The 18,818-nt window shown below is 44.6% G+C and overlaps 1 protein-coding gene across 8 annotated transcripts in view; it reads right to left on the reverse strand.

The window, feature by feature from the left end:
• FBXL19 (F-box and leucine rich repeat protein 19) overlaps positions 1-18,818 on the reverse strand; it is a 664,561-nt gene that overhangs the window by 336,604 nt on the left and 309,139 nt on the right. For 6 of the 8 annotated variants that reach the window (XM_069651935.1, XM_069651934.1, XM_069651938.1 and 3 more), the window contains 2 exons: positions 6,469-6,501; positions 22-701 (listed from right to left, as the gene is read on the reverse strand). In XM_069651935.1, the coding sequence (XP_069508036.1) occupies positions 22-701; positions 6,469-6,501 (713 nt within the window). The remainder of the gene's footprint in view (positions 1-21; positions 702-6,468; positions 6,502-18,818) is intronic. The other 2 variants (XM_069651940.1, XM_069651939.1) reach the window with 1 other exon arrangement.

Here is an 18,818-nt window from a genome sequence, read left to right on the forward strand (position 1 = left end):
GATGGGCATTGCCCTTCTTACCAGCGGCTCCAGGTTTTGCACACCCGCATGCATACACACAAGTCCCGGTAGCTGAGGTACTGGAAGACCGCTAGCCAGACATCACGCTGCATGACATGGTCCGAGCCGCTGTCCAATGGGAGAGAGTCCGGCTCTGGGCTGTCAGGAGGCGGCTTCACCAAATGCCGTTCCATCTGCATGGGTTTGGGGGGGGATGGCACCAGTGGCCGGTTGAGGAACTGTGTCCGGGCCACGATACGCAGCCCCACCTGTCCAGCAGGCCGGCCCGCCTTCCTGCCTGGGGGCTGCTTGGCACCCTTAGTGGTATGGTGATTGTTCTCTTTCTCCTGAGAGTTCATGCGAGGCTTGGTTTTGCCATTGCGGGCATCCGAGCTACCATTGTGGCTCTCTTCGTCGTCATCCTCCTCTTCGTCCTCATCGCTCGCACTAAAGCCAAGAGCTGCCAACCGCTGCTCCCGGGTTGGTGAGGTTGCTGGGCTGGAGCCACCTCCATCACTGCTGGCGTCTGAGCCCCGTGAGTCAGTGTCTGAGTCAGAGTCTGAGCTCGAACTCGAGCTCGAGGAATCCTTTACCCGCTCCAACATCTGGCACATCAGCTTGAAACGCTCCAACTTCTCCCGCTGGTGCGACTTCTCCGACTGCACCACCAGCTCCGTCTCTCCCTGAGGTGGCTTCGGTTTCTGAGAAAGTGACATAAACAGAGTTAAAGTCAAGCATTTCACCCCACACTTTCCACTAAATACTAGTATATGGTTAATAAGGGCATTGAGAGCCCAGAATCAAGCATAGCATAGCCCTTTCAATGAGATTAGAATCTGAAGCACTCATTACTTAGGCTTAGGTCCATGTACAGGACTCCTTTCTGTGCCAAAAAAGTTCAAATGACTCTCCCCTTAAAATCAAGTAGCGCCTCACTTCAAGATCATTGTACCATACGGCCCAGCAGGCATCTGTTCTTTCTTCTCAAAATCATCCCATTGGCTTTACTTTGCCTCAGCCCAGTAATCTTCCTAGGGCTTAAGCCTAGGTGCCCTCCCGCCCCCGATTCCCTCCTAGGCTTAAGTCCATGGTAACATCTTTCTGCCCCCGTCAAAGGTTTCCTTTCTGTGCCAACAACGCCAGCAAAATGTTCCACCCTCTGCTCTTAAACTCTATAAGTCTTGTTTCTCTGCACTCAGCCCCTCCATTACATTGTGCCATTAGAAGCACCTGTGCGCCACGTGTTACTCAGGCCCATCTATGTCAATTTAACCTCAGCTCTGGTGTCCTTTCCACACTCTAACAAGTACAATTACTTTCTGCACCCTCAATGCTGAGAAAGTGAAGTACAGGGGCTAGGTGCATATTTGTGTACCCATTATATACTCCCAAATCCTGCATGTGTCACCTTCCTGTCCACTCAGTCATAAAGTGTGAAGCTGGCTAGGAGTCAAAGGAGTGCTACCCCCATTGGGGATTCACCAGAGGGTTACTTGTAGCATGCAGGTTAGCAGAGGTAGCGGGAATAGGCATGGAATGGGGGGAGATGCAGAGGGAACGAAGTAGGGTTGAGTGGAGCGATCAGCAAGATATGTTGTTGAGTAGGGTCTTCAGGTCCTTACTGAGGCGTAGGATGGAGGGGGCCAGTCTTATTGGAATTTCCCAGAGACAGGATGTGGGGTAGGAAAAGGCCAGTTATCTATTGTTTTCCCCCTTTTTGCAGGTGTTACCAGTCCAACAATGTGATTCAGGTCATAAATTGGTCTCCAGAGACAGTGAGCTTCTCGGCCAAGTAGAGGGGTATTTTGGTTGTGACTGCTTTGCATGTGATGCAGGCAGTCTCAAACATGTGCACATAAGGGGTAGCTAGTGTAGCTCTAAGTATAGGCACGATGTGGTTCAATTTTCTTAGTCCTGTGATGAGACATGTTGAAAAGTGCTTGTACGGAACAATTTCGTTTTTGTCGCTTTCCTCCCATTGACTTCTATGGGACACCCTTTCCTTTTGCTTTGTTTTTTCTGCTGACCTGATGTTTTGGAGGTACATAAAGACTTCTGCTTTACTTTTTTGCTGGCTAGTCCCAAAGACTTTCAGAACTGGTGGATTTCTTGTATTTTTAAAGCTGCACATCTCCCTAGTGTATCATTAGAACTTTTTCTTATGTGGCTTATTGGTTACAAATGCAAGATGTATAGGATGGGCTGGTGGCAGCAGATAGTTTTCTACTGTGTTGTGAACTTTTTACTTGTGCGCTTTTGCAATTACCACAAATGGTTACTAGGAGTGGCTAACACTTTAAAATGTATGTGCTACAAGATTTTCACATGTCCTTTGTCCATATTGTTATTTGGCCTTCTTTCTGCCCTCTTGGGTCCAGAATTGCTATATATGGCATGCCCTTTCATGGGAAAAGTGGCCGTCTTTGTCTTGATAAAAGGAGGACTCCTGCAGCCACTCAACAAATCATCATCGGTGCAACACACTCACGAAATGGTGCAGCCGATGATAACCAGAGGATTACCACTGACGCTGGCTAGCATTGCTTCCAGCCAAGTCCTGGTGAATCCATGGTCATCGGCCTGACCTCAAGAACACCTTCGATGTTTTGACCCCTGGAACGGTAGAAACAACCAGTGTGGCCCTCTGCTCGGGGATCCGTGCTTACGCAAGTGACCCAGTGGACTGACAAGCTCTTTCCTTCCTGGGTTACCTCGGTGCAGTAGTCAACGTTCAGAGTGCATCCTTGGAGGACCTTAGCTTGAGCTACTACAAGACCTCTGCTGCTGCATTTTCAACCTTTAGTCTCAACAGAAGCTGTGCTGTATCTGCTCATTTGTTTGCCACCTGAATATAGCCTGTCGCTCCCTGATCGTGGTGACTTCCCGTGCAACCAGTCTGCTTTGGTCCCTGGAAGACTCTTGAGGTTGCCTGCTCCATAGAAATCTCAGTTTCGTTGACAGGGTGTTCAGCTACACAGTGTGTGGAGCCGCAATACAGGCACCGCGACCGACCGGCCGAAAAGAAATCCTGCACCCGAAAACTACCCCTGAACCTGCGCCCCTGGGCCTCCCTCGACCGGACCAAGGACAGAAGGTCGTGTCTATGGAGAAATCTGAGTACAGATGCAAGTTAATGGTACTCAGTGATTTAATCGCTGGAAATAAACATTGAGGGGAATGATACTATCCAACACCTTACCCAAATTTTCTAGGACTGAAGTTTGTTTACATAATTGCAACAGTCCTAAATTAGGTTGGGATGGGTGTTTAGTGGGTTAAAAAAATATATATTTTCACCCTCAATGTTTATTTCCAGCGATGGAATCACATATAACCAAGTTAACATGCCTGTTTCCCGCCACACACTCTTCCTCACTAGGGTTACATGAGCGTTAAGCCCTGCCCCGATCCCTCTCTTTCATGACATAAATCGGTGGTGGTCTAGTCAATGATCCCCCTCCTGGGACTAACCTAGTGTACAGAGATCGAAAGAATTACTTACCTGAACTTTCCTTAACTTTTTTAGAACTCTGAATCACAACTACTGGCACCTTCCAATCACACAATAAACCTAACTAAAAGTATACCTTTTGGAACTGATGACTTTAGGGCTCTATGCCCCAATCCATCTCAAGGCTGGATGTATTAAAAGGGAACTTGTTTAGTGTTTGCCTAAAATTTTTCTACTGTGTTTTATGCATACGACTACTTGCCTGTATGGCACTGGTTTTGAATTGTATGCTTTTCTATTATTCACAAGAGAAAACTTACTTCATAGTAAGAGTGACAATGTTTTCTAGAGGGTTCATTGCTTAGTGGGTATTTTTAAGGCTTAATAAATCATTATATATTGTTGTACCTACCCATCTAAGCAGAATTATTGTGGTGCTGTGTGTGGTGGTATTGTAGCTTTAGCCCACTCTTGCACGCCTCCTAGGTCTAAACTCACCGCTCTGCTACCTACCTTGATTGGGTTTGGCTAGACTTCACCGTCTTGCCTGTTCCCTATAACAGGTTGGCCACCCAAAATCCATTCCCAGGGTTGACTTTGGAAATCCATCTTAAAAGTGCTGGACATCTTTCAGAGGGACCAAGGTAGCATCCGGGACTCCAGAGTAGGGTGTTGGCACTGTTCAGATGGGAGGCGATCAAGGCACAGGCAACTGTTTTAAAACTCGGGCAGGGATAATGGGTTTGACTCAGGAGCAAAGCTAAGTTGGTACCATACTCTGTGGGTCTGCTTGGCGATGTTCTGAATGAGTGGTCACAGTTGATGTTAAAGCCGGGAAATTCTGTACTGGGAGAGTGGAGGCATGAACCCATTAAGCTTTCCATCGGTCACCCAATTGTAGACTTGAGTACAATTGGTGGAATTTCCTTAGAGAATAAATTCAGATTTTGTCCAGTTGACCATCAGGCAGGCACTTGAAATCAAGGCCTATATAAGGGGCAAGGAGTGCTTGATTTGATAGAGGTTACTGATGCAATAGAACTTCAGGTTAAACTGCATCTGCATGTCATCTGCTTATATAGGTGCATCTTGACATTGTTGGTGAGTGCCCCCAGAGGTTCCTTGTAGAGGTTTACGATGGCATGGAACAGGAGGGAGCCATGTGGACCTCTGCAAGATACTGGGCTACAATGGATCTGTTGGCATCCACCCGGGTTAATTGGTCTCTGCTGGAGATGTAAGTGGTGAACCACTGCAGGACTGACCCATCAAAGTTCATGCACATTGTAAGGATGTTGAGGATGGGTTCAAAAGGATGGTGACATTTTTTATTGCTTTTGCGAGGAAGGGGAAGGGTGGGGTTTGGTAGGGGGGGGGTACATGACCAGCCAACAGTTGGTCAGGTCTTATAGTGTGGGTTTCTTCAGCAGGGTCTGGGGTTACCTATGCAGTTTTCAGTGCATTTGGCAACATGACTTATGGGAGGGATATGTTTTGGTGCAAGTGCCTCATGTGAATACCGTCACAGTGGAGGATGTGGTCTATGCAGGTGATGGAGCTGAGGTTTGCAAGGGAGTTTGTCTGGTCTCCTGGAGTTATTTCTCTGAATTCAGGTGATCCAGATAGGCTACGGGCTGGTATGGGCAGGACACTTGTGTGTTTGCAGTGGTAAATGTGACACCTTATCTTGTATACCTTTATCTGCGAAGAACTTGGAATTGTATTCGGTAGCGGAATGTGGCATTGCAGGGTTTGGCAAGTTGTTAATGCAGTACTTCCAGGCTTGGAAGATTGCTCTCCCATTGTTGGATGCTTCCATTTTGGTTGTGTAGTAGTTTGCGTTAGCAAGGAGTGTTCCATGTACTGAGTGTACCAAAGAGGGCTTATGTTTGATGAATCCAAGTTTCAGTGGTACATTGTTGTTGGTGGTCTCGGTTACGGTGTGTGGTTGAGTGTGCTGAGGTGGATGATGACGATCTCCAAAAGGCCAGAAGGGAAAGCTAAAGGTATTGGGTTTACTAATGTTTTTGAAGGACAGTGGTGTGTCTTGATTGGTTTGGGCTTGTCCCAGTGGAGAGGTGTGTGCAGTGGGACAGGATATGTATAGATGCATTGGCAGCCCAGTCTGAAGGTGGGTGGGAGAAGACATTAAATGGCTGGAGAGATGGTGACTAGCAGGTCAAGTGTGTTGTTTTTGTTGAGTGTTGGTTTTGTGACCAGTTGCTTGATGACCATTGCGTTGAGCAGTTAGTGATTTCTCTCGGTTTCTTAGTGGCTTGGCTTCCAGGAAGGCTGAAGTCTCTAGGGAAAGATGCTAGATTTGATGGACGCTGTTGGATTTAGGTCCTCATTCAACACCCTCAGCCCCTTTCACAGTCTCATTTCCATGTTCTCTATCCACCCTGTACGGATTGCTTTACTCAGGCCACAACAGCTGGCTGTATTCCTTTCCTAAGACCTCTATTGCATATGCCCTTTTTTTTACTGATTGCAGTCTGGGGATTTTTTCAATGCCCTCACACCAAGATTGTACTGTTGTGTGTTACTAAAAATGTACTGTTGATACTTTCCATTTCGATCATTTTCAAGTGGCTTCCTTTCACTTTGTCCAGAGGCAGCTTTTCAGAGATAGGACAAGGACTGAATAGGTTATTTCTGCAACAAGGCTCTCCTAGTTCTGCCTATTTTGGCGCAAAAGGTTAATAACATAAGCACTGAGAAATTTCGGTTTTCACCAACACACTGCATGCAAGCAAGACAGCAGCACTCAGATGCCCCGGTGACAAGTATAGCAGAACAGCACTTCCCCAACATGGCTGACCCATAGTCCCAGGAAAGGGGTTATATTTCTAGAGAAGACCCAGAGTTGATAATGCTCAAGCAGCAGGGGAGGGAGATTTCTGGGTAGGTAGGAGACACAAAAAGCTTTATTCAAGAAGAAACTTGGTAAAGTTTATGATCATGCCTTGGGAGAGAAAGCAAGCGCCATACAATAGGTACCTGTCAGATCCACTCACCTTCTTTAAATGCCTGTCCTTCCCGTCCTTGAACTATTAGGAGGCAGAGAGACAGGCAGAGAGAAAAAAAGGGGGGGGGAGAAAGAGAGAAAGTGAGAGAAAGAGAAAAAGAGAGAAAAAGAGAGAAAGAGAAAAAGAGAGGGAAAGAGAAAAAGAGAGAGAAAGCGAAAAAGAGAGAGAAAGCGAAAAAGAGAGAAAGAGAAAAAGAGAGAAAGAGAGAGAGAGAGAGAGAGAGAGAGAAAGAGAGAGAAAGAGAGAGAAAGAGAGAGAAAGAGAGAGAGAAAGAGAGAAAGAAAGAGAAAGAGAGAACGAGAGAAAAAGAGAGAAAGAGAGAAAAAGAGAAAAAGAGAGAAAGAGAGAAAAAGAGAGAACGAGAGAGAACGAGAGAGAGAGAGAACGAGAGAGAGAGGAAAGGGTCAGGCAGAGAGAGGGGGGCAGGCAGAGAAAAACAGAGACCAGGGGTGCAGACAGAGCCAGTGGGGTTCAGGGCGTCCAGGCAGATAGTGAGAGGGGGCAGAGAGATGAAGAAAGAGAAAACAAGAAGGAGACGACGAGGGTGCAGGGCAAAGAAATAGGAAGGAGGAATCAAAAGAATAGCAACGGGTGGGGGGCAAGAGGGAATGAGGGGGAGGGGGAGGCAGAGGGAGGAAGGAAAATGTGTGCAAAAAAGGCAGTGAGAGGGGAAAGGAAAAGTGGGAGAGGAGAGAAAGATATTAGGGAACTGACATTGAAACTCACTGCTGAATACATTTTTCAGAAAGATTATGTGGAAATGACCCTCAATGGCACACCCACTGAGAGATGGAGGTTTTGTCAGATTACATGAACTGACTATAAGCAAGGGAGCCAAACCAGGGTACAGACATAAGGCTGAAACCGATTTGATGAATTAAGTGCCAAACAAAGGTGGGATTGGCAGGATTGAGACATGCAGTCAAACTTAAATTATAATAGTCATTGACTTGTGGCAGACTGCATTATTAAAGAACAAAGTTGTGACTACTGTACTCAATAGCCTCTTTTCCTAAAAATGTATGGGTTATCCATCTTAGACTATATGGGGCTGGATAATGATGTGAAGCAGTTTAAAAAATAAAAATAAAAAAAATTAAATCATGCAGGTGCACATGCACAACCACATCCTGCACAGGATCCTCCCACACAGCACAAGCCCCAAACACAGCTCGAGAGTGGTCCGTATGGAGGGGACAACAAACCAGGAGCACAGTTACATTTTCTGTATCTTATTTGAAGAACAAGGATGTCAATTTCGATGAGAAAGTATTTATAACAAATGTACATATGATGGAGGCATTCCCATGAAGGGTGCCTGTACGAGAACAGAAAGATGGAAACAAATGGTGAGCCAGTTTGAGGAAGTAAAAAAGCGGAGCATATACCAGGGACAAAACAATGTATATAAGAAAACAGGTGACTTACAAAGGCAACATTAACCTAAGGGGAAATGTGCTTCAAACGAAGGAGGAGTTCTATTTAAATGTACAAAATGACACTAAGCATCATTGGAGGCAGTGGCAGAGTCAGGTACGGGGACTGAAGGAGAGAACAATAGGATTTCCCTCTATAGCACAATAGTTAAGTTTAAGCCGAGCTTTGAAGAGTACCATAGTTGGGTTGGCTGTGACTCTTATGGGAAGTTGGTTCCATTGGAGCATGGCGAGGAGGAGAAAAAAATCAGAAGTAAGAGGAGGCACTTACAGGGTATGGGACAATGAGGTTTGAGTGTAGAGAGAGGAGGATCGGAGGTTCGAGATGGTTAGTAAACTAAGAAACTATCATACCAGTACTGAGGAGCAAGAACACTGATCGCTTTGTAGAGTAGGAGAAGGAACTTTAAATGAGAGTGGTGTGCATGGGGAGCCAACCAGCATGTTGTCGGTAGGTAGAACTGGAGAAGGATCTGGGTAGAGTGTGAGCAGCAATGTTTAAGACTTTTTCTAGAGGGAGGAACAAGTAGAGAGGAAGGCCCAAAGAGTAGGCTTACAGCACTCTAATTTGCCAAGCATGAGAGTATAGAGAGTTTTTGTAGAGTTGTCATTAAGAAAGAGGACACTTTATGAATGTAGAGGAGGTTGATACAAGCAGCAGAGAAAGTCCTAACAAAGAGGACCCCCAATATTGTGAGCCCTGGGTGATGTAGCAAGAAGGCCAGGCAGGAAGGAGATAGGAGAGGGAAGGATAGAGATGGCATTAGAAGCTGGGAGAAAGGAAACTTCCATTTCAGCATGAGCCAGCAGAGAGCCAACAGTGAGCCATACAGTGACTAATTGCAGTGAAACAGTTCCTAATCTGTTCCGTGATGGTTCAGGTGCAGCAGAAAAGGCGATGGTGAAAGGCAAAGGATGAGTCCTCCTAGGAAGAGATATAGAGGCTGAAGAGCAGAGGTCCAAGAACTAATCCTTGGGGAATGCAAACATGGAGAGGGCAGGTCAGAGGTTTCCAAGTACCAAGAGATTTTAAAGTATTGACCTTCACAGCAGGAGGCGAACCAGTCAAGAGGAGAATTTGCAAAAATCAAGGTCCCGGAGAGTGAGGAGAGATTGATGGTGTTGAAAGGACGAGTACAGAAGAGAGTTTGCAGTGGTGAGCATTAGAAATAATTCTGGAGGCATGCAGGAGTGCAGTCTTTGTGGTGTTTACACTACGGAAGCCAGATTGAAGTCGATCACCAAGGCCATTATCCTCAAAAGTACATGGTGATCTGATAGAAGACCACCCGCTCAAGGACATTTGAATAATGGGGAAAGATAGAAACTGGGCAATAGTTTGCTGAGGCATTTGGTGCAGCAGAGGGTTTCTTCAACAGGGTTAAGACAGTTGCAGATTTGAAAGAGGCAGGAAGAGTCCAGCAGAAAAAGATTATTAACAGAGGCTATGATGTTGACCATCTGGGGAGCAAAAGGGTAGATGGGAGCGCAAGATGGGTTGGCACTGTTAAGAAAGGCTGCTAATTCAAAAGGAGAAGTAGTCTAGCGTAGAAGACCGGAGAGGTGACGGACAGAAGAAGGGTTAGGGAGGGAGAAGGGCTGTGAGTCACATTCTATAGGAAAAGTAGTGAGCAAATTCATTAGCAGAAAGGGAGGAGGCGATGGATATTGGCTTGGGAGGGGTGAGCAAAGCTTGGAGGGTAGAAGAACATTTGCCGGGGTGATTGTTAAGGGAGGAGAATAGGTTTGTGAAGCAGCAGTATTTGGCAGCCTGCAGTGCAGAGGTTAGAGCAGCAAGAGAGCTTTTGTAGGGTAGGTGTCCTTAATTCTCACCAGCGTCGTGACTCAGGGCACAGGTTTGTTTCATTGGACGAGTTTCTGAGGTGATCCGAGGTTGAGAATTGAAGGTGTGAATCTGCAAGCAGGATAGTGCTGATCAAATGGAGTCGTATGTGCATAGTGAAAGTCAGAGAAAGCATGGTGAATGGAAGAGGCGTGAATAGGGAAAGAGACAAGAGAGAGAGGTCCTGGCATCATCAAGGAAAGGGGCAAGAGAGTCCTGCCTGAATTTCCTCTGTCATTGAAGAGTGAAAATGAGGAGTAGAAGGTGGCGGGACCAAGATGTTAAAATGAACAATGAAGTGATCAGAGGGAGAGGGTTAAATGGAGACGTTAGAGGAAGAGAGTGAATTAAAGCTAAATACAAGGTTAAAAGATTTCCCATCAGATTGGGTAGGCTGGTCGTGGAGATAGAGGGAGTGGTTAGAAAGAAGAGGTAAGTTCAAGGCAGTTTGTAGCAGAGGGGTTGGGGAGATGAGTCTCCAAGAATGACATGGGGGTGTTGGTCGGAAGGGACTAACAGAAGGGTCAGAACAGGGAAAGAGTTGAGAGGACCAGTGGATCGATAGAGAGCCAGAACAGTGAGAGGAGTAGGAGGAAGGAGTTGAATAGTGGCATATTCAAAAGAGGAAGAGTTAATGTCAGGTAGGGGTAGTGGGTCAGAGTTGAGGGTCTTATTGGTAAGAAACCCCACATTCCTGCCCTTCCCAATGGGTCAGGGAGAGTAGGAGAAGGTAGCAGTCGGTGTAGAAAGCTGATAGTGTAGCAGAGTCATGAGGGTAGATACAGGCTTCTGTGATGGTTAAGAAGAGAAAGTTGAGGGTGAAGTGGTCAGTGAGGTAGGAAGACTTGTTGCAAAGACACTGTGCTTTCTTGAACTTAGCGAAAGTGTGATGGGAGGTGGAGGAGAGGAGCAGGTGGTGTGCGGTAGGTCAGGGAGGATAGTGAAGGTTGGAGATCCTGAGATCACAGGAGCAACTGATTTGAGGGGTTTGGGTGCAGAGGAGGATGGAGAGGCTGCAGAGTGATGCAGAAGTTATACCAAGGTGAGGGTGAAGGCTATGAGAGAAGGGAAGGAGGCGCATGAGAGGGTAAGATACATGATGAAGGGGTATCGGGTAATATTATTCCCATATATATGGTCACCGTAAATAATATCGCCGGGAAAAGGTTGCAGCGATATTATATGGGTGACCATATATATGGGGACAGGGACAAAAAAAAAATTTGGGGTTGCGGGGGTGTCCCCCGCATGATCCATGCAATAATGTTGCCACAAAAAACGGCTATTTTTCGGCGATATTTTTGCATGGCGAGATTTCTGTGGCGACATTACTACATGGAACCGATGAAGGGTAGAAGAAATAGGCAAGTAAAGACAATGAAGAAAGGGTGAAGCCCAATAGGAAGCAGGAGGGTTGGCGGGTGAGTGAAAAGGGAAGAGGTGGATGGTTGCCTAACTAGAAGGAGGTGCAAGGTCTGTCTTGGGCTTGAATGGGGCTAAAGGTAACCAATTGACAGTTAACAGACCCACATCAGCAATGTTTCTTGGTCCTGTGAGGCAACAGAAGCTTTGCAGTGAATGTATAGTCAATAGGAAGGATCCCTACGAGTGGAAACAGAAGTCAGGTAAAGGGTAAGATCAGCGAAGTCCTGGTTTGAACAGGGATTCGGGCCCTAGGCCCTTAACAAGGAGCTGCACTTTGCTGCTTTTGGCTCTTTGCTAGAGGCGTCTGGGATGGATGCCCAAGGGAGACTGAATAAGGAAGGGAGCGTATTGCATGTCCCTCTGGAAGCCAAATAAAGTCCTCCACACTTGCAGACAGAATACTTGGTGTTGTAGGCTCAGGGAGCTTGGTTTTAAAGGCAGAAAACTCAGATAGTGCACAGGGTGCTCTGGCAAAGCAGCGCGCAGCCAAGATAATACTTGTCAACAACTGGTTATTCCTACATCCATTCCCCTTTCCTTCATACTTATTTAACTCTTGTAGCACACAACTACTAGAAGAATGAATAAAAACAAAAAGTTCAATAAATTGCACCATGAGATGCTGTAAAATATAGTCAAAGATGTTGTGCAGGGCATCCAGTCCAAATTGTGCATTCACATTACAACTTGTGACCATAGAACAGGGTTTCCAACAAACATTTGATTCTACCCAGGTGGATGATTTGGCTGGGTTGACCCTTTGGGCTCTGCTGTTAATTTATCTTTCATGTACCTGGGTGAACTATTGTTCCCAAGTAGTAAAGAGGGATTTTCATCCCCTTTTACGTTTTATAGAGTGAGCCAGCAGAACCCACCTTATGTGGAGTGCTGGGGGGATATATTATATCAGTTTGCGTGCCTGTATGCCTGTAGCATTTTTTGTTACAATTGCAATGGCTGGTGGCAGTGGTTTTAACTTGGTGACTTTTTAGTCTTATTATTTGAAGGCTGTTAAATTAGTCTCGTTAATGTACAGAAGGGCCACAATGTTTCTAAACTGATGGGCTCCGTCTTCGGTGGGAATCCCAGAGTGTATGAGAAGGCAGGAAGTGAGGGAAAGGTCCACAATTGTGTAGCCCTTTGTCCTTCACCTTGCCTGAAAGGAACCAACTCGCAGTGGTGGGGCTGGCTGTCCTGATTGGAGAGCAAGACTGCCCCTTTCTGTAAAATGCAGGGAGGGATTGCAAACGTTGTGTTGTAGTTCAAATTAAATACTCCGAACCTGGAAGCTGCTGACAAGTCGATCACTGGACCTGAATCCGAAGAGGAAGATAAAGATGATGAAAACGCGGCTACGATGATTTCCAGCGACCGAAGAGCCTGCTTTGTAACCGTAGCATGCTGTAGCCCTTCCTTCCAAGCAACCTGGGGACACCAAAAATGAGCCAGAGCCTGTTGAGATCCACTAGACTCAAGACGACCTGCATTTTGAGAAATCCCACGACATGCCCGCGAATTTGCTGGCTGCAATACCCTGGGACCTGTAGCCATCGGGTGGTGAACGGTCATCCAAATCAAGCTGAAAGTTCGGTGGCATCGAATAGAGTCCTTAAAATCCCCTCACCAGAGTGCACCAGATTAGCACAGAGAATCTGACCAGTGATATTCAGTCTTCTTCTGGCTATCGAAAAAGACGCCAAAACCACAGAGCCGCGAAGAAACTCTTGCCTGGATCTTTCCCTGTTGATCTCTGCTGCAAAATCCCTTCCAGAGTCCTGTCTTCAAACTTCATGACAAGGAATTCACAGACCAGGTTTTGGGCTGCAGATCCTGAAGTCTCCCCTGCTGCAAACTCTTCCTCTGTACTGAGTTGCTCTGTTGGCTCGGGGGATATTTCCTTACCTTAAAGTAATAGTTCACTCCAAAATGTTATTGTCCCAAAAGATGGGCAATAATCAAAAACACATTAAACATGTTTTTAAAGAAAGTTCCTATGTAAACTTTTGAGCAAACGAGGCTCAAAGCGTTTACATGGGAGCATCCATTTTGTCATTTCAGGCAGCCTCCTCAGCTCACGTTAAGCTCTGCCCTGGCGGCACTAAACAAGCAGCAAAAGCCCCCTACAGGGAGCTTTTGCTTACTGCAGCCAGACCAGAGCTGTACATGGAGGAGGCTGTCTTCACTTTCATTTTACCAAATTGTTGAGGATTACCATCTACACAGGCTGCGCTTAAACATTTAGAAACCACTTGCTGTGGTAAGTTAAAGAAAGTTGATGGGGAAGTAATCACGAAATACGTTCAATTGATTTTTAACTAATTTTTAATTCAAAAGAAAAAGTGTTCATTCACAGGAGAAAAGACACACATTGTTAAATTCATGTGTTTGTTGAATCAAAACTAAAACAAAGCAAAATAAACCTTTTATACTAAAGAAGTTCCATGAGATGTTTTTTACCTATACATATATACATACACATTTGTAATACAGGCATTATGCCAGAAAGCGATAGTCAACCAGAATGGCCGAAAAACAATGTACCAAAAGGCAATGACACCGTTGAATTTAAACAATTGCGAAAAATGCCTTGTACTAAAGAAATTCCATGTCATGCCATGTGATGCCAAGGCAATGTACCAAAAAACAATAATGCCGTTGAATTGAAGCAATTAAAGAAAAGCCTTATGCTAAAGACCTTCCATGTAATGCTATGTAATGCCAAGAAATTCCATGTAATGCCATGTGATGCCTGCCAACACGTGTTTCAACCAAAAAGGCCGTCCTCGGGGCATACAAATACATTTAACACTTGAACTGTTATATGATTGCTAAACATTGGCTATTATTGACCCAAAACAACCAGAGTAGGGGGAAGAGGGTCGGAGCAATGAACATGAAGAAACAGGAGAGAAGAAAAAATGGGGACATAACGTTAGAATAATGCGTACACTTAGTAACTCAACTTGTTATTAAATAAACAGATAAATCAGGGCATACCTTGTTGTAATTATTCTTGATTAATTCATGGTTGTGCTTAAAAAAGCTGTGGAAATGGTAATACACGAAAGCGTTTGCTGGCCAGGTCTGAGAGCTGTGAAACCATTAAGCATACAGCGCATAATTAGCCTAAAATGCTGCACTCACTGTTTATTTAGCAGTGATAGTTGTGAAATTGACTATTCGTATGATTTGTCAAAATGAAAGCTGTAGTTACCTATCTTGAACGTCAAGCCGTAGTTATTACTCGACTAATGTGCCACTGATGCAGCAGGAGTGAAGTATCACGCACGTGTTTATAGTGCTTTCCCATTGATATCGGCCGTAATCTGCAAGATAGTTATAACAACGTGTTTTAGTTGTTTGGTGATACAAACAATCTGAATGAGCTAACAAGGAAAGATGGGGCAACTCGGGCTTACCGGCATGAGCTCCAAATATTTTGTGTGCACAATGGCAGATAGCTTCTCAAACACTGCAAGCATCGGCAGTGAGTGGGGGTTACCATAGTAACCGTCTCTAAGTTGGTCAGGTGACGGTGTCACGTGGCCCTGTTGCTTGGTAACTCATTCCAAGCCGGAAGTAATGAGAATTGTCATTTCATGTGCGCTTGTTTTATCGAAAGCACTCATCCGATGTCTTTCAGGGGAACCGCATATACCAAAAGTGTGACTAAGACTTAAATGTATCTGAATTTTTAGTAAGGCTAAATTCGAGCACGGCAAGTGACATGTGAAAAACCAGTGTACGAATAGTGTACGTCCAAGAAATATGGTTACGGAGGGCTAATATATATCTACATTTTGATATTTTGACGGTCCACTATAGGAATATACGATAATATTTCAAACTGTCATGCGCTGTTGTGAAGGATATATACTGATGCCAGAGTAAGCATAATTTCTGGGCTAACGTGTGAATTGAAATAGGAAAGGGCAATTGATTGCAAGTCCGTAAATGATTGTGGGTTGAATCTTCATTGGATTCACTGAAATATGTACAGGCACCTCGGGCTTGCCGGCAAGCACTCTTATTAGTCATGAGCCTGATGGCGTGTGTCTTGGCGTAAGTTTGCAAATATCAGCAATACCAGTTGGTTCCCATAGTAACCTAACCAATTCAGGCTGTAGCGAGTGATACATGAACACTGTTGCTGGCTGATTGATGCAAAAGCAAATGCAAGGGTCAGTGTGTTCAGACTTCCATGCTGAACACGTCTTGTCTGTGGTGCAACTACGTATAAAGGATATAATTCTAAAATTAGAAATGTCATTCGTGCAATTGTGGAATAAGTTGAAGCACATATCATGTAAAATGGAATTAATTGAACTGTCATAAGGTGTAGATCCGTTGGGAGTTATGGGTAAGCATCGCAACATTGTCTAATGAACAATCCAAATGAACAATCCAATTACTAGGCATCATTGGTTAGATCTGGCAGGTTATTGCTTGCAGTTAGTTAGTAATAGTTGTGATGCACATTGTAGCAACATCATATACTGAGCAAACAGTTGTTGTCTTATATTGGTGTTGTTCACAATGATAGTTGAACCTGATGTGGTGGATTAGCCAAATCTGTAGATACTATCAATATTCCGTGGACTTTTAACGAGTGGGCTAATAATTGACACCAAGGAACCAATTGTGCTATTGTAGTTTATAAAAACACATTAAGTTCATGGTCTTGGTTCAGGCCCAGTGACAGGCAACGTAGTTTGCAAATCATTCTTGCTTCCTGCTGTCGTAGGGTCAATTCTCTGTTGCCACCTCTCTGATGTTGTTGGATGTGTTTAAGTCCAATGAATTTAATATCTTTGGTGTTGTCCAGTTGATGATGTTTCTGCCAGTGGGAAGCCAGTGGGAGTCTAATGTCCTGACTGCTGAGGTTATTTAGATGTTCTCGAATCCGAAAGCGGACTTCCCTAATCATGCTACCAATATACATTTTCTGACACACACATTGTATACCATAAATCACGTATTTCGTACGACAATTGATAAAATCAATTATTTTGATTTGAAGTCCATTGTGACAACTGAAGATTTTTGTGGGTGCTAGGGCATGCTGACAGAAATTGCATTACCCACACTTATAGAAGCCTACTGGTTTGGTCCTTGCAGTGAGCCAATTTTACTGTATTACCATTTCCACAGCTTTTTTAAGCACAACCATGAATTAATCAAGTTTGCAAAGGTAGCGGGCTCCCCTCTCTCAACAGAACAAGGCCTGATAACCTGTTCAGTGGTTATTAACCACTTGAGAGTTTGCAGCCAGTGCTTTTACTCACTGTGCCTTTCACAGATGGGAAATATCCATTTGCATATCAGTCTTTGTCCTGCCCAGGGGCAGTCCAGCACCGAAATGCAATGGCAATTCCAACCTGAACGAGAGTACCACCAGCAACCCCATACACGTGTTTCACCCTTGTTGGGGATCATCAGTGAGGTGAAGCTGATGCCTCTCTAAGCACAGTGAGAGGGAGACCACGTCTGGTTGCCCCCAGGAGACCTAGGGTTACCAATCCACAGCTTTTTTAAGCACAACCATGAATTAATCAAGAATAATTACAACAAGGTATGCCCTGATTTATCTGTTTATTTAATAACAAGTTGAGTTACTAAGTGTACGCATTATTCTAACGTTATGTCCCCATTTTTTCTTCTCTCCCGTTTCTTCATGTTCATTGCTCTGACCCTCTTCCCCCTACTCTGGTTGTTTTAGGTCAATAATAGCCAATGTTTAGCAATCATATAACAGTTCAATTGTTAAATGTATTTGTATGCCCTGAGGACGGCCTTTTTGGTTGAAACACGTGTTGGCAGGCATCACATGGCATTACATGGAATTTCTTGGCATTACATAGCATTACATGGAAGGTCTTTAGCATAAGGCTTTTCTTTAATTGCTTCAATTCAACGGCGTTATTGTTTTTTGGTACATTGCCTTGGCATCACATGGCATGCCGTGGAATTTCTTTAGTACAAGGCATTTTTCGCAATTGTTTAAATTCAACTGTGTCATTGCCTTTTGGTACATTGTTTTTCGGCCATTCTGGTTGACTATCGCTTTCTGGCATAATGCCTGTATTACAAATGTGTATGTATAAGTAAAAAACATCTCATGGAACTTCTTTAGTATAAAAGGTTTATTTTGCTTTGTTTTAGTTTTGATTCAATAAACACATGAATTTAACAATGTGTCTCTTTTCTCCTGTGAATGAACACTTTCTTTTGAATTAAAAATCAGTTAAAAATCAGTTGAACATATTTCGTGACTACTTCCCCATCAACTTTCTTTAACTTACCACAGCAAGTGGTTTCTAAATGGTTATTAAGCGCAGCCTGTGTAGATGGTAATCCTCAACAATTTGGTATACTTTTTAGTGATAGTAGTAGATCACCCTTCCACCTACACGACAGCAGCTTAACTAATACTTAACTTACACCTAATAACTTCAAGGTGTGCGCATTCCTGGCAAGGGCCCCACTCCCACAACCTCATTACTTCACTTTCATTTTGTTTGCGGTGCTCCCCAAGCCCAGGGAAACACAGAAAATGTCAAATGAAAGGCAAAAAGCAAAGGCGAAGCAATTATAAATACAACAATGTTGTATGCGTGATTGCAGTGGTTAGAAAACCACGGAAATCATAAATACAACGTTGTGTTTCTGACTGCGGCAGCTTTGAGTCTCCTGGGATCCCGCAGGTCAGGGGAGCCCAGGAGACTCAAAGCTGAAGCCACCTCAAACATAAATACAACATTATAAATGCTGCGGTTTTCTTTCTAAGTTAGAAAGAAAAGCGCAGCATTTATTTTGCAATGCTTTGAAAAAATTATGTAATTTAAAGCACTTACCAGCAGCAGCTTGCGTCAATCTCTGCTCTCTGGCAATAATGAAGCAAAAGCCACCTGCTGGTAGATTTCGTTTATTACAGCTGGCTGGCTTTTGCTTCATTAGTGCCGCAAGGGCAAACAAGCATAGGAGGCTCATCCATTTCACAAAATGCATGCTTCCTAGTGCTGGAAATGTGTGACTTTGAGCCTCATTTGCTCAAAAGAACAAGTTACTTACCAACCGGTAACGTTCTTTCGACTGGATGTTCCTCCAACGCATTCCGGGTGGGGTGTCAGGTTCTCCATCCAGAGGTCAAGATTCGCAACCTTCACCCTTTGTATCTGAAAGTTTGAGGTATAAGGATTGGGACCTCCTGGATGACGTGATGGAGGTGTTTCTTTCAGCCAGGCGGCCTGCAACAAAATCCCTGTGCCGTTGCCCCAAGTTCTGCGACTGGTGCAGGGTTCACAATGTTGATCCTTTTCAGTGCTCCATTCCTATGGTTTGTCTTTCTAGCTTTCTTTGGCCCACAGGGGCCTTCAAGTGGGTAGCATTAAAGGTTACCTGGCGGCGCTGTCTATCTTTAAGCGCTCGTCTCAAGAATGTTCTTGCTTTAAGATTCCTTCGATTTCTCTGTTTCTTAAAGGACTGACTAATGTATTCCTGCCGTCCTCTTTCCAGGTGCCCGTTTGGGATTTGAATTTGGTTTTGAGATTTCTTGTGGGTGCTCCGTTTGAACCTTTGCACTCTTGTCCTTTGAGATTACTGTCCTTCAAGACTGTTCTTGGTTGCGGTTAATT

Source organism: Ambystoma mexicanum, chromosome 3p (assembly GCF_040938575.1).
Source record: "Ambystoma mexicanum isolate Mex_15411 chromosome 3p, UKY_AmexF1_1, whole genome shotgun sequence".
In the NCBI taxonomy this organism is placed as follows: Eukaryota; Metazoa; Chordata; class Amphibia; order Caudata; family Ambystomatidae; genus Ambystoma; species Ambystoma mexicanum.